This window comes from Carassius carassius, chromosome 40, assembly GCF_963082965.1.
Source record: "Carassius carassius chromosome 40, fCarCar2.1, whole genome shotgun sequence".
Lineage (NCBI taxonomy): Eukaryota > Metazoa > Chordata > Actinopteri > Cypriniformes > Cyprinidae > Carassius > Carassius carassius.
This window is the reverse complement of record NC_081794.1, coordinates 28,982,421-28,997,420: the sequence shown is the minus strand read 5'-3', so window position 1 is coordinate 28,997,420 and position 15,000 is coordinate 28,982,421. Positions and strand designations below refer to the sequence as shown.

General features: G+C 40.2%; 2 protein-coding genes across 2 annotated transcripts in view; one reads left to right on the top strand and one right to left on the bottom strand.

Annotated features, from left to right (window-relative positions):
* LOC132122534 (formin-2-like) overlaps positions 1–12,657 on the top strand; it is a 62,205-nt gene extending 49,548 nt beyond the window's left edge. Inside the window, exons 21-22 of the mRNA XM_059532908.1 lie at positions 11,230–11,311; positions 11,938–12,657. Coding sequence (XP_059388891.1) covers positions 11,230–11,311; positions 11,938–11,964 — 109 coding nt within the window. The 3' untranslated portion in view covers positions 11,965–12,657. The remainder of the gene's footprint in view (positions 1–11,229; positions 11,312–11,937) is intronic.
* Positions 12,658–13,799: 1,142 nt separating this feature from the next.
* The window catches only part of LOC132121835 (gremlin-2-like), an 8,044-nt gene continuing 6,843 nt past the window's right edge, over positions 13,800–15,000 (bottom strand). The window contains exon 2 of the mRNA XM_059531589.1: positions 13,800–14,981. Coding sequence (XP_059387572.1) covers positions 14,480–14,980 — 501 coding nt within the window. The 5' untranslated portion in view covers position 14,981 and the 3' untranslated portion in view covers positions 13,800–14,479. The remainder of the gene's footprint in view (positions 14,982–15,000) is intronic.

Genomic DNA, 15,000 nt, shown 5'->3' with positions numbered 1-15,000 from the left:
ACAGTGGACAGAAATCATGAGGAACCTCATAGGCCGTCAACAGAAGTTTTTAGAAAATTGATAATTTATCATGATCTCGTGGATGTTTGGATAGAAGCCTTTCCTAATGTAAAACAATATACGTGGACAAAAGTAAATTCAAATAGGGTTTCTGCAGCAAGACTTGACAGAATTTATGTTCAAAGAAGTTGTTGTGAAAAGTTCATGATAGTTCTATTATTCCTACTCCTTTCTCAGACCATCATTATGTGTCTGTCAATATCACTTCTGCACAGAGCACATTTAAATGCCCCTACTGGCGCTTTAGCAATAGGCTTTTGCAGGATCACAACTTTGTGCACTCTTTTTCACTTTTCTGGGAGATGTGGAGAGAGAGTAAGTCTCAGTATAAATCCCTGAGTCAGTGGTGGGATATTAGTAAAGTTCAAGTTAAGATGTTTTGCCAGGAGTATACTGCACATAATAAGAATACTCTTGGAAGCAAAATGAGACAATTTGAACAGGACATTTTGCAGCTGAACATTGAACAATATGATGGAAGTACTGTTGAAGTGTTGGAAACTAGGAAAATTCTTCTCCACAATCTCCTGGAAGAGAAGGCAAAAGAGACTCTGGTTCGGGCAAGGTTTACATCCTTTAATTGCATGGATGCCCCAACATCTTTTTTTTTCAATTTGGAGAAGAAAGTTGTTGATAAAAAAGCTTTAAGTCGTCTGAAACTGCCTGAAGGAGGTGAAACAACTGATGAACATGAGATAATTGCTCAAGCACTGCTGTTTTATGAAAACCTTTACAAAGCAGAGACATGTGATGGAGAAATAGCAGAAACACTTCTCCAGGATTTACCTCACCTGATGGAGAGTGATAAGGCCAAGCTTGATCAGACTTTGCACTTAAGTGAATTGACTGCTGCTATTACAGGCATGTCTGCTGGAAAGGCTCCAGGATTGGATGGCTTAACGGCAGAATTTTATAAACTGTTTTGGTCAGTGATTGGAGAAGACTTGTTCTCAGTTTTCTTAGAGTGCTTTGAAAGAGGCACCTTACCGCTGAGTTTACGAAGAGCACTTATCACCTTGCTACCCAAGAAGGGTGATCTGGCGGATATAAGAAACTGGCGTCCAGTGTCTTTGCTTGGAGTGGATTATAAGATTCTGTCAAAAGCATTAACTAATAGATTAAAACTCCATATATCATCAATAATTCACGCAGACCAGTCATTTTGTATTCCAAAACGCACAATATTTGATAATTTGTTTTTGCTTCGTGATTTGATCTCATTTGCCAGAGACAATAATGTTAATGTGGGCTTTTTATCTTTAGATCAGGAGAAAGCTTTTGATCGTGTGGATCATGAGTTCCTTTTTAAATGCTTTGAAGCTTTCGGTTTTGGTTCTGTTTTTAGTTCTTATGTTAAATTATTGTACACTGATATTTATAGTTTCTTAAAAATAAGTGGTTCACTTACAAGACCTTTTTCAGTTGGCAGAGGCATACGGCAGGGTTGCAGTATGTCAGGTATTTTATATGCTATAGCCATTGAACCGTTGCTAACTGTTCTGAGGCGTCAACTTTGTGGAGTTTCAACGGCGGGCCTTTTTGAATCAGAGATGGTACTCGTTAAACTCAGTGCTTATGCTGACGATGTCACTGTCATAATAAGATCCAATGAAGATGTGTGCAAGCTGGAAGTGGCTCTTGACATGTATCAAAAAGCCTCCTCAGCTCGAGTCAACTGGGGAAAAAGTGCATCGTTGTTATTAGGCCAATGGGAGGAAGAAGGTAGGCCTGTTCCTAAACTTCCTCAGCGTTGCCCTTGGAGTTCAGAGGGGTTTAAAGTGCTGGGGGTCTTTCTTGGAACAGAGCAATACATGCAGAAAAACTGGGAAGGCGTTTATGAAAAAGTGACTGGTCGTTTACAGAAATGGAGATGGATTCTCCCACAATTGTCTTACAGAGGAAGGGTTCTTGTTGTTAACAATCTAGCAGCATCTATGCTGTGGCATCGCTTGACTGTTATCGACCCCCCGAAAGAACTACTACAAAAACTACAGAAGGACTTTGTGGATTTTTTTTGGGATGGTTTCCACTGGCTTCCTTCAGGAATCCTATATTTGCCAGTAAATGAAGGAGGTCAAGGACTGATTGAGCTATCAGCTAAAATCAGAGCCATGAGACTAAAATCTGCACAAAGACTGCTTTTTTCTAGAGATTTTATCCCTTGGGTGTCTTTTGGACTAACTTTACTAAGATCCCTTTGTAGTAGTGATCTTGATAAGCAACTGTTTTTGATGTCACCGTTTATTGAAAATGTCACATTTGGTGCAAATTTTTATGCATCCGTTTTGAAATCTTGGGAAATGTTTAGGCTGCATAGGTCTGAAAATGATCATTATGGTTTGAATGAACCACTGTTTTTTAATCCTTTTTTAGGGAATGTTTGCGTGTCTAATAGTATAGTTAAGTTATGCATGAAGAAAGGTTTTACCAAAGTGGGGCACTTGATTAATGTAGAATCAAAAGAGTGGAGATCAGCAGAAGATATTGCCAGTCAGGTTGATTTGAGGTCTGTGAGGGTGGTAGAGCGGCTGATTTCAGGGTTGAAAGCTGCTCTTCCGTTCCCTCTTTTGCAGTTTGTAGAGCTTTCTCTAGAGGGTGGGCCTTCACATCTTGATCTTCCTGATTTAGGTGTGTGCCCTGGAGTTTGTCCTGAAACCAGCCAGGTTGGAAAGCTGCTAAATTTTGAGAGATTAAAAGGGCTACTTTTTCATTCTGTGGGGAAAAAAGACATGTATCAGGCCTGTGTAAAAACTGCGTATTTTAAGGATCTTCATGACAGAATTGATACAAAATGGAGAGAAAAGCTCACAGTTGCAGACGATATTTCTCCTTCTTGGAGGCTCTTTTATAAAAGTCCTCTTCCAAAACGTTCAGGTGATTTGCAATGGAGAATATTACATTGTGTGATAGCCACTAATGCGTTTGTGTCCAAACTCAACTTGAATGTTCTGCCCTTGTGTCATGCCTGTAATAGTCATGAAACGGTTTTTCATGTTTTTATTGAATGTCCAAGGTTAGTGCCACTTTTGGCATTGCTGGAAAGAATAATTGATGGGCTGGGATTTGAGTTTAACAAAGTATTTTTTATTTATGGCTGTAGGTATTCTAAAGTGAACAAGGATCGCTGTACTGTTGCTTATTTTTCTTCTTGGGCAAGCAAAATTAGCTATGTGGAAGACTTGCAGACTTGCTCTGGAAGGAAGAATTGTTAACGTTTTGACTCTTTTTATAGCACTTGTTGAATCAAGAATAAGGGCAGAATATATATTTTTTAAAACTACCAGGAATATGGGCGAATTTATGAACAAATGGTGTGTAAATAGCGGTTTGTTTGTGTTTTGTGAAGAAAACTCTTTATCATTTGTTTGGTGAATAATTTTGAACATTCATTGTATTAATGTTGAGTGTGTAATGTAATTTTTGATTGAGTAAAGAATTTTAAACGTCTCCCTCTGTCTCTCTCTCTCTCTCTCTGTGTCTCTCTCTCTCTCTCCCTCTGTCTCCCTCTCTGTCTCTCTCTCTCTCTCTCTGTGTCTCTCTCTCTCTCTCCCTCTGTCTCCCTCTCTGTCTCTCTCTCTCTCCCTCTGTCTCCCTCTCTGTCTCTCTCTCTCTCAATTCAATTCAATTCAATAAAGCTTTATTGGCATGACAAAAATACATTCGTATTGCCAAAGCATGAAAACAACATATAAAATGATTTTGAACATTTAGTACAGAAAATAATAATAATAATTCAATTAAATAAAAAAAAAATAAAAATAAAAAAAATAATAATAAATAAAAAGTCAAACAGTTTATGAACATTTCAAAATTCTGTGAACAACTTAGAATTTAGTGTGTAAGTGTTTGTGTGTTTGTTTTGTGTACGAGCGTGTGAGTGTGTGTGAGTGTGTGTGTGTGTGTGTGAGCGCATCACTGATTGGTCGTCAACTCTCTCTTTTTGTGACAGGCATCGATGTATCTTGCCGCTAGTGTCATACATTCTCTTTTTTCACCTAATAGGTGTTGGAATTGTGTTTTGTGGTTCAATTTTAGAAAGTTAGGGCAAAGTTTTTCAAATTGTATGTAGAAAGTCCCTCTAATGTCCTCATAGTTGGGACAGCTGGTGAGGAAGTGTTGCTCTGTCTCCACCTCCCCCTGGGCACAGTGCGGGCAGAGGCGTCTCTCTCGGGGCAGCCAGCTCTGCCGGTATCTGCCCGTCTCCACAGTCAGGCTGTGGTTGCTCAGTCTGTACCTCGTCATTCTTCTTCTGAGTGTGCAGTCCTTCACTGCACTCAGGTATTCTGCAGTTGTGTAGTCTCTGTTTAGGGCCAAATAGCATTCTAGTTTACTCTGTTTTTGTGTTGTTTGAGTCCAATAGGTCAGGTAATGCTCTCGTTGAGCTTTTATGATGTGGTTGGGCCGGATTGTGTGGATGAGGGTGTCAGTGTCCTGAGGCTGGTTAGTGTTAGTGGTGTTCGTCTGTGTGTGGAGCCTCAGGACCAGCTGAATGAGTGGGCTCTTCTCAGGGCTCATCTCATGGTTCTGAAGGGCTTTATAATGATAAGAGTTGGGGTCACTCATTTTTAGATGTTTCCAGAATTTGATGGCTCGTTTCTCCACATGTATCAGGAGAGGGTATTGGCCTAATTCTGCCCTGCATGCGTTGTTCGCCGTGTTCCTCTGTACTCTCAGGATACTCTTACAGAACTCGGCATGCAGGGTTTCTATCGGATTTTTGTCCCATTTGTCGAATTGGTGATTTAGGAGAGGACCCCAAACTTCACTGCCATATAATGCAATTGGTTCTATGACTGATTGGAATATTTTGAGCCAGATTCTGATTGGTATTTCAATTTGGATAGATTTTTTGATGGCATAGAAGGCCCTTCTTGCTTTCTCTTTCAGTTTTTCTCTTTCTTTCTCTCTCTCTCTCTCTCTCTCTCTCTTTCTCTCTCTGTCTCTCTCTCTCTCCCTCTGTCTCCCTCTCTGTCTCTCTCTCTCTCTCTCTCTCTCTCTCTCTCTCTCTCCCTCTCTCTCCCTCTGTCTCTCTCTCTCTCTATCTCTCTCTCTGTGCCGCAGCACCACTATATTTGGTTGTGAAGGCAGTGTTCTGATCCAGACCCTCTTCCTCTCCTTCCTCATCCTCGTCCCGCTCAGCACTGGATCAGACACATGGGTCCTGCTCGTATCCTTCGGGATGTTTTTCCGCTCTGCTGTTGAAAGTAGCTGCTACTGATGTTCACGGGGAGCATCTCTCTGTCCATAATTCTACTTCCTGTAAACATGTCAGGCGCTCTCAGCAGCCAGATACATCACAACACCGTCTGTGCCGTCTGTTTGCTTGCTCTTCTGTTCCTGCGGGTCGAGACACAACACTCTTTACTCCAAACTCTGAATCCGTCATGTTTTATGAGCTTCAGATCTCAAGGTCACCGCTTCATCTGCGTTTCACTGCTTTTGTGTCATTTCTGATCATGAATTCAACAGGATCTGTGCATGCAAACAAACAAAGATGTTTTTCTCCTCGGTTTGACTCTAAATCAGCATTTTATCAGCAGTGGACTTTAAAAAACCCAATTATGCAACTGCTTTTGTGTTGCTTCTGGTCATGAATTCAGCAGAAACAAATGTTTAAATGCAAATATGCATAACGTTTGCTGTGGGTTTTCAATGCTGATAATATACTGCAAATCAGTTTAATAATGCTTTAATTAATGCAATATTTACTTTAGTCTCATCAGATTGATTCTTTTTCAGTGACATTTTGGATTATTTAAAAAAAAAAAAATTTATTCCATTTTAATATTTTATATAATTTATTTTAAATAATACTTTAAATATTTGTTTAATAATTGATAATAATTATCACACTGGAGCATCAGTGGATTCATTCTGACTCTAAGCATGGCCAATTATGGTGTTTGTGTCTCATTCACTGGTTTGAGGGTCATGGAGATGAAGCTGTTGGCGTCTGTCCACACACATGACCCAAAGAAGAGAGACGTGTGCTAAACGAACTCGCTCCTGCCTCGCTTCATCACAGAGCGTGGCTGATCTTCACTTCCGAATGCTCAGATTAAGCAGTGTAGAGATCTGTCAGGACTAGTTAAAGTTAACGAGGAAGAGCTGTCTCCTGTCTGGTCAGATGGACCACTGAAGAGCGACATGTCAACTAGTCTTTACAGAAGATCATAATGTTTCTAATATCTTTATATCTTAATGATTTATAGTCATATCGATCAGATTAGAGCTGTACGATAAGGGTTTTTGACAATATAAGCTATTTAAGATTTTCGTGAGTGTGCTGTATAATATAATGATTATAATGACATAATGTGATGCATAATATAAATGCATCATTCATTCATTGTGTATGTATGTGCCACTCAGTCAAATGAGACTTAAACCCCTGGTGCTGTGTGTGTGTTAAAGAAAGATCTTCTGGTTTTGTGTGTGTGGGATTGTGGGTAACTGGTACGGTTTGTGCCCGTGACGGGGATTAGAGCGGTTTTCGGTGTGTATCTGGACCCTGCGGGTCACATTCACTTCCTCCTGAAACTGCTGTTAAACCTTAACTCAACTCACAATAGACAAACTCAAGACACATCACATCATAACAGAGTCGTTTTAGTATCATTGATGTTCCATGGGAGCTTTTTTTCTTTTTCTTTTTTTTCAATGTTAGAGTTTTTGGTTTTAAGTTTACTTTTGTCTGTTTTTGTCAGGTCAAGCCAAGTCACCTTTATTTATATAGCACTTTAAACAAAATACATTGCGTCAAAGCAACTGAACAACATTCATTAGGAAAACAGTGTCAATAATGCAAAATGATAGTTAAAGGCAGTTCATTATTGAATTCAGTGATGTCATCTCTGTTCAGTTAAATAGTGTCTGTGCATTTATTTGCAATCAAGTCAACGATATCGCTGTAGATGAAGTGTCCCCAACTAAGCAAGCCAGAGGTGACAGCGGCCAGGAACCGAAACTCCATCGGTGACAGAATGGAGAAAAAAACCTTGGGAGAAACCAGGCTCAGTTGGGGGCCAGTTCTCCTCTGACCAGACGAAACCAGTAGTTCAATTCCAGGCTGCAGCAAAGTCAGATTGTGCAGAAGAATCATCTGTTTCCTGTGGTCTTGTCCTGGTGCTCCTCTGAGACAAGGTCTTTACAGGGGATCTGTATCTGGGGCTCTAGTTGTCCTGGTCTCCGCTGTCTTTCAGGGATGTAGAGGTCCTTTCTAGGTGCTGATCCAGCATCTGGTCTGGATACGTACTGGATCCGGGTGACTGCAGTGACCCTCTGATCTGGACACAGACTGGATCTGGTGGCTACGGTGACCTCGGAACAAGAGAGAAACAGACTAATATTAGCGTAGATGCCATTCTTCTAATGATGAAGCAAGTACATAGGGTGTTATGGGAAGTGTTTCCGGTTCCGGTTTACCTAATTAATGCAGCCTAAAAATCCTTTAACGGATTTGGATATTAAAAGCATATTAGTGTGTTATGTGTATGCCAGGTTAAAGAGATGGGTCTTTAATCTAGATTTAAACTGCAAGAGTGTGTCTGGGGGGGGAGGGGTGTTGTAGAGTATGTTGCAGGGTATGTTGTGGAGCATGTTGTGGAGTATGCTGTGGAGTATGCTGTGGAGTATGCTGTGGAGTATGCTGTGGAGTATGCTGTTGGAGTATGTTGTGGAGTATGTCGTGGAGTATGTCGTGGAGTATGTCGTGGAGTATGCTGTGGAGTATGCTGTGGAGTATGCTGTGGAGTATGCTGTGGAGTATGCTGTGGAGCATGTTGTGGAGCATGCTGTGGAGCATGTTGTGGAGTATGCTGTGGAGTATGCTGTGGAGTATGCTGTGGAGTATGTTGTTGGAGTATGTTGTTGGAGTATGTTGTGGAGTATGTCGTGGAGTATGTCGTGGAGTATGTCGTGGAGTATGCTGTGGAGTATGCTGTGGAGTATGCTGTGGAGTATGCTGTGGAGTATGTTGCAGGGTATGTTGCAGGGTATGTTGTGGAGCATGTTGTGGAGCATGTTGTGGAGCATGATGTGGAGCATGATGTGGAGCATGTTGTGGAGTATGCTGTGGAGTATGCTGTGGAGTATGCTGTGGAGTATGCTGTGGAGTATGCTGTGGACTATGCTGTGGAGCATGTTGTGGAGTATGCTGTGGAGTATGCTGTGGAGTATGTTGTGGAGTATGCTGTGGAGTATGCTGTGGAGTATGCTGTGGAGTATGCTGTGGAGTATGTCGTGGAGTATGTCGTGGAGTATGCTGTGGAGTATGCTGTAGGGTATGTTGTGGAGTATGTCGTGGAGTATGATGTGGGGTATGCTGTGGAGTATGCTGTAGGGTATGTTGTGGGGTATGATGTAGAGTATGTTGTAGAGTATGTTGTGGAGTATGTTGTGGAGTATGCTGTGGAGTATGCTGTGGAGTATGCTGTGGAGTATGCTGTGGAGCATGCTGTGGAGTATGTCGTGGAGTATGCTGTGGAGTATGATGTGGAGTATGCTGTAGGGTATATGGTGGAGTATGTTGTGGAGTATGATGTGGGGTATGCTGTGGGGTATGTTGTGGGGTATGATGTAGAGTATGATGTAGAGTATGTTGTGGAGTATGCTGTGGAGTATGCTGTGGAGTATGCTGTGGAGTATGTTGTGGGGTATGATGTAGAGTATGATGTAGAGTATGATGTAGAGTATGTTGTGGAGTATGCTGTGGAGTATGCTGTGGAGTATGCTGTGGAGTATGTTGTGGGGTATGATGTAGAGTATGATGTAGAGTATGATGTAGAGTATGTTGTGGAGTATGCTGTGGAGTATGATGTGGAGTATGCTGTGGAGTATGTTGTGGGGTATGATGTAGAGTATGATGTAGAGTATGTTGTGGAGTATGTTGTGGGGTATGATGTAGAGTATGATGTAGAGTATGTTGTGGAGTATGCTGTAGGGTATGATGTGGGGTATGTTGTAGAATATGTTTTGATGTGTCGTAGGCTATGTTGTGGACTATGATGTGGAGTATGTTTTGTGGAATAATGTGGAGTATGTTGTAAAATGTGATGTGGAGTATGTTGTAGAGTATGATGTAGAGTTTGATGTGGGGTATGTTGTGAAGTATGTTGTAGATTATGATGTGGGATATGTAGTGCGGTATTTTGTAGGGTATGATGTGGAGTAGGTTGTAGGGTATGATATGGGGTACGATGTGGAGTATGATGTGTAGTATGATATCCACATCATACTCTAAAACATAGTCCACATATTCTACATAATACCCTACAACATGCTCTACCTCATACCCCCCAACCGCCCTCCCCCCAATAAAAAAACCTACATATGCAATATAAAAAAAATTATAAAAAGTGACTTGATGATTTAGAGTAAGATATTGAATATGCTGTAGAGTATGCTGTAGATGTGTGGAGTATGATGTTGAGTATTATGTTGTTAGAGTTAGAGCTGAAACAACGAATCGATTTAATCGATTAAAATCGATTATTAAAATAGTTGTCAACTAATTTAGTCATCGATTCGTTGCTAAATAACTTTTATTTGCCGTAAGCGGCTCATTTCGTGCATATTTCAAATCTGCGGTGACCAAAGTGTGGCAGTAATGAGCCACCGGAGGTTTTACTCAGCCAGTACAACAGGAGAAGTAGCGAATAGCCAATAGCTGGCCTCGTTTTATGTCACGTGCTTCCCGAACAGCGTGTCTGCAGCATTCAGCAGGATGTGGGAGTACTTTACTTTGAGCCTTCAAAAAAGAAGAGTAACCTGTAAACTCTGCACTACTGAACTGTTTAAGGGGACGTTCACATATCGCGTCTTTTGCGCGCTCAAGTTCGTTATTTCCAACACCGCACCGCATCGAGTTAAAAACATTTCAACTTTTCAGAATGCAGCAAGCGCACCGCGGGTCATGTGACAAGAACTAACCAATCAGCTTCATCCTTTCCCGTAACAACGTTAAAAGCTCAGTCAAGATGAAGGAACAGCTGATCATAGCTGTATATGGATTTCCATTTTGAAATAAATTTAGTAGCAGAGCTACTGCAAGCGATTTTTGAGCTGCAAATCCATTTATCCTTTGCTGAAATTTCCGCGTCTTCAAGGAGAGAGCACGTCATGGTTGCTTAGCAACGGCAGACGCCTCAGGGGCGCTTCTGCGCGAGCGCTTTGGAAAGGAGGAGAAAGCGGTGCGCCTAGCGTTTTCCACGCGTTTTTAGGCACGATTTGGGAACGGCCACTAAGACTTTCATTTGTGCAGATTCTCCAGTACAATGTTGTTTGCAAATGTTTAGTCGTAAAAGCTGATAACATTGCTTTTTAACAGTTAACATTTAAAGCTTTACAAACATGTTCTGTGATCAGTTTGTCGTTTACCAGTTCATAATTCAGTCGTGCAGCCTAATTATGACTGAATGAGAGAGATAAATGTTTAAAGATATTTGAAATGCACTTTTTTTTCTAAGTATTCACTGCTCTTTTTCACACAGCAGGTTTTTTGTGTGTGTCCTATTTTTTTTTCTGGACAACCTTCTGATGGATTTTACTTTAAATTGTGAGTTCCATTCAGGTTTCAGGCCATTGGCACTTTATTCGAAGGATTGTTTACAATTTCACAGCATAAGCTATAAAGCTGTTTCCCAGTAAATAATAAAATACAATGCACTGCAATTTTATTCTGTTTTATCCTTATTCTTCGTGAAAATATGTTCTGAAAGATTCCTTAATAAGCTTTGTTCGGGATGTTAAACTACTTTAGGAGCTCTAAGGACTGCCATGGTGAAAACATTATTTGAAATCTCCTTGTGAAATTTGCTAGAGTATGAGTCAGTGTTTTGATTGCAGAAGAGTTCGACAAAGGATTCTTAACACAATAAAACAACTCCAGGTATATTTTTAATGAGGATATGACAATGCAAAATGGTTAAAATCTCTTAAAAATCTATGCTGAAGGATAAAGACCATTTATTAATAATTTACTTGGGGAAAAAAATGGAAAAAACTAAAATATAAGCACATAAACCGATTAATCGATTAATCGTAAAAATAATCGACAGATTAATCGATTATCAAAATAATCGTTAGTTGCAGCCCTAGTTAGAGTATGATGTGGATGTCTGGGTCAGTAACTCTATCTGTTCCTCTCTCTCTCTTCACGTTGTTTCTCAGGCTGAAGACAGCAGAGGAGTGTTTCCGACAGGTCAAAGAAAAAGCCACATACAGCGTCAAACCCAAACACGCATCTGGAATCGTAAGCCATTATATTTACAATTTGCATGGTTTCAAAAAAGCCTAACCTAAAATCATGTTTTTAATGTTTATAATATCTTAAAATCATCATGCCTTATAGTTAAATTTATGATTAGAGCAATATAAAAAAATCAGTCAGTTGATATTTTTCTATATAGTATATATCGCTTTAGTACATGCAGACAAAATTGTATATACTTACATTAGTTGGAGTTACTAATTCATTATGCATATGGAAACCTGTAAGGTTTGTTTGAGAAGCTGAATAACAATTAGCCTAGATGATGTTATCACTGAATGATGCCCATGAAAGACTCCATGAATATCAGTTGAGTGAGTTATGGCCAAAAACACTGCCACTGAGATATTCCTATTCTATATTCCTCTAGCTCATACAGTAGATCATAAGCTTGCAATGATGGATCATTTTGATTTCCAGAGAATGCGTGAACTGATCAAAGTCACTTTGGATAAAACCTTCTGCCGCATGCATGGAAATGTTTTATAAATGCAGTGTTATAATTTATATGGAAGCCCGTTTCCATAATTGAGATCATGAGAGCTGAATGGATTAAAAGCAGCATGAGATTAAACTTTCATTAAATGAGCCTCTTCATTTCCTCTCAGAAAGCAAAGTTGGGCATGAAGATCTGAGGCAGATGTGGACAGACTCTTATGACGTTTCATCTGTAAATCGCTCTCGCAGCATCTTCAATGTTACTCTGCCATCTGCCGTACCACACAGGAAGTGATCCACCATCTGAATGTGATGTCATATCCTGTGTCTTGATGGATGAACATATCACCGTACATACTGGAGGACTGAAGCAATATCATCAAAACAAGGTTGTTTTATTTTTAAGAAAGCAAGAACATCTGGATTTCTGATGCGTCTTTATTTTAAACATCGGCACCGTCACATGATTTTAAACCAACACTAGTTAGTGCACTTTAGAGCTCTAGTCATCAGCTGGTCTAACATGTTCAAAGCACACTCCAGTCCTACAGGACCTGAAAGAGACCCTCCAGTATGTACAGTATGAATCAGATCAGACAGCGGTGAACATTCAGGAATCTACTCAGTGCTTTTGTGAAATTATGCAAGATTGTTTTCTGGTTTTGCTGCATCCACACATTCACTCGATGTATTTAAGAGGATGTTTTTTTTATTAATTTAAATAAAATTAACATCTTTTTGTAGCATTGGTTAGTTTTTAGCATGTGCGTGTCGGAGGTGTGGATGGACGTCTGTGCTCCATGTGCAATAACTGTTTGTATCTGAACGTTTTGAGAAGAGTGTAATATATGTAAAATAAAGGGATTAATAAATTCAGACATTTGAATTTATTTCACACGATTGGAGATATACTTACATATTCACCATGGGATGTTTTCTTAAATTATGAATGACTTCAAGATTGAATTATGCATCAAGCATTTTGGTAAATTTCTTTGGTTATTATTCAGACTCTCAGCTCAGTTTAACACATTTTACTGTGTTAAAGGGAAGTTTACGCCAAAAACTTCCACTCAAAATGACTTAATTTCAAACAATAAGATTAACAATATGGAAAAGGCAACATATACTGCATTCCCATGATCTATTGTTCTGATTAAATGAACATGTACCATAAATAATTCACTGGAATGCTTAAGAATCTCTTGTTTTTCCTTCCCAAATCCTCATTCACATCTCTTTCCTGGTTTGCTTTTTATGTGGATGTTTTACGATGACATTTTCTACCCATTTTTCACTTCTAATCCCAGTGTTTACTGGAAGGTTTCTGAAGCAGGAAATGCAATTTATGTCAAACTGAGGGAAAGTACTTTTAATAATGCTCGTAGGAAAAAGGTTGATATTAGCGTCCACACAGACGAACGATAACATTGTTTATTGTAAGTGCACTTAAGTTACATTCTGCAAAATCGCTTTGAAGGTAATGGTTATATTATGGAAGCCTGTTTCTGTAACCGGAACAAAAAATAATAAATAAAGGTAATTGCAAAATATCTCACAGTTCTAAATTTTATATCTCACAATTTTCTCAATTCTAAGAAAAAGGACATTTGCATGCAAGAAGACAAACTTTCAATTCAGAGAAAAGTCCATTGCGAGATGTAAATTCAGAATTGCAACAAAAAGGCAGAATTCTGAGTTGATATCTTAATTGACTTATCTCTCAATTCTGAGTTTACATTTTGGAATTGTTTCTTTGTTTCTACCATGAAAAATAAATAAAGTTAATTGCGACTTTTCAAATCAGAAAATTTCTTTTCTCACAAATACACAATTTTGACTTTTTTTCCTCCATTTTGCATGATATAATCTCAAAATTGTCAGATTTAAACTCACAATTCAGTGAAAAAGTCAGAATTACGAGATATAAATCAAAAGCGAATTAATGACTTTTTTACCTTAATTCTGAGTTACAGCGATTAATGAAACTTTGTTATAGTTATCATTCTTGGCGTGGGCGAGTACACTTATTTTCCTCACAGATCTGCAGATGTGCATTGGATCTGCGTTGAACTGATTACTGAGGTTCTCAAACATAATAATGTGTAAATGCTGCAAATCAAGCCCCTACTGCAAAATAACTGCTAACCAAGGGATAAAATCCAACCGCATTAAACCACATAAAGGCTAATCTTCCCATGTCAGCTTTAGATAAACCAGACTGAACCCCTAAAAAAACAGAAGACGAGAATAGAACTCAATAGTTTTAATATAGACTTAAGTTGTTTCTCTACATATATATATACTTTTGCTGTACCATATTTCTATAGAATCTCTATAATCAGTCTAGTTATGCATGTTTGGTGTTAACTATCAGTGATCAGCAGCTCTTTAGAGTTCAGTGTAGAGTCATCTCTCGCACCTCATTCAGATTCCACACACGCTCTATTGACCGATAATGACCTTGATGACCAATGATGACTGACAGTGACCAGTGGTGACCAATAGTGTCCAATGATGATGATCATATTGACCAACAGTAATGGATGGAGACCAACAGTGACCAACGGGGACCAATAGTGTATAACGATGACTGATAGTGACCAGTGAAGACAGTGTCCATCAGGACAGTCTTAAGATGACGTGCTGAAGCCTTGCAGTCTCTCAGCTCAGATTAGCAGCAGGTGTTTCCAGTGAAACGTGGTCAGGATCTCACTGTTTCCCAGACTCGGACACGCTGACAGACATGCAGCGGCACTGTTTGACGCGCTGGATCTTGCGGTAGCGGACGTTCGGCTGCAGGTCGGGGCAGTCGAGCTCCACGGTGAGGCTGGTGAAACGCTGCGGCCTGCAGAAGGCACATGACTGGAAGGACTCCTGCTCTTTCCTGACGTGCCGAGGGATGTAGAAGGAGTTGCACTGGCCGTAGCAGAAGCGGTTGATGACGGTGCGGCTCTTGCATCCCTCCTGACTGACCGTCTGCCGCAGCGGCTGTGTCTTGCACCAGTCGCTCTTCAGGTACTTGCGCTCTGTCACCACCAGAGCTTCCTGGCTGGAGGCCAGCACTTCCTGTTTGCGTGCGCGCCGGTCGGAGGTGTTGGAGTTGGTCTTGTAGGGTGATGGGATGGATCCCTGCGGACGGGTCTTACGGCCGGCGGAGGCGAGACACAGCAGACCGGTGAACAGCAGCCACAGCGCCACCTTACAGCTCATCCTGGAACACACACACACAC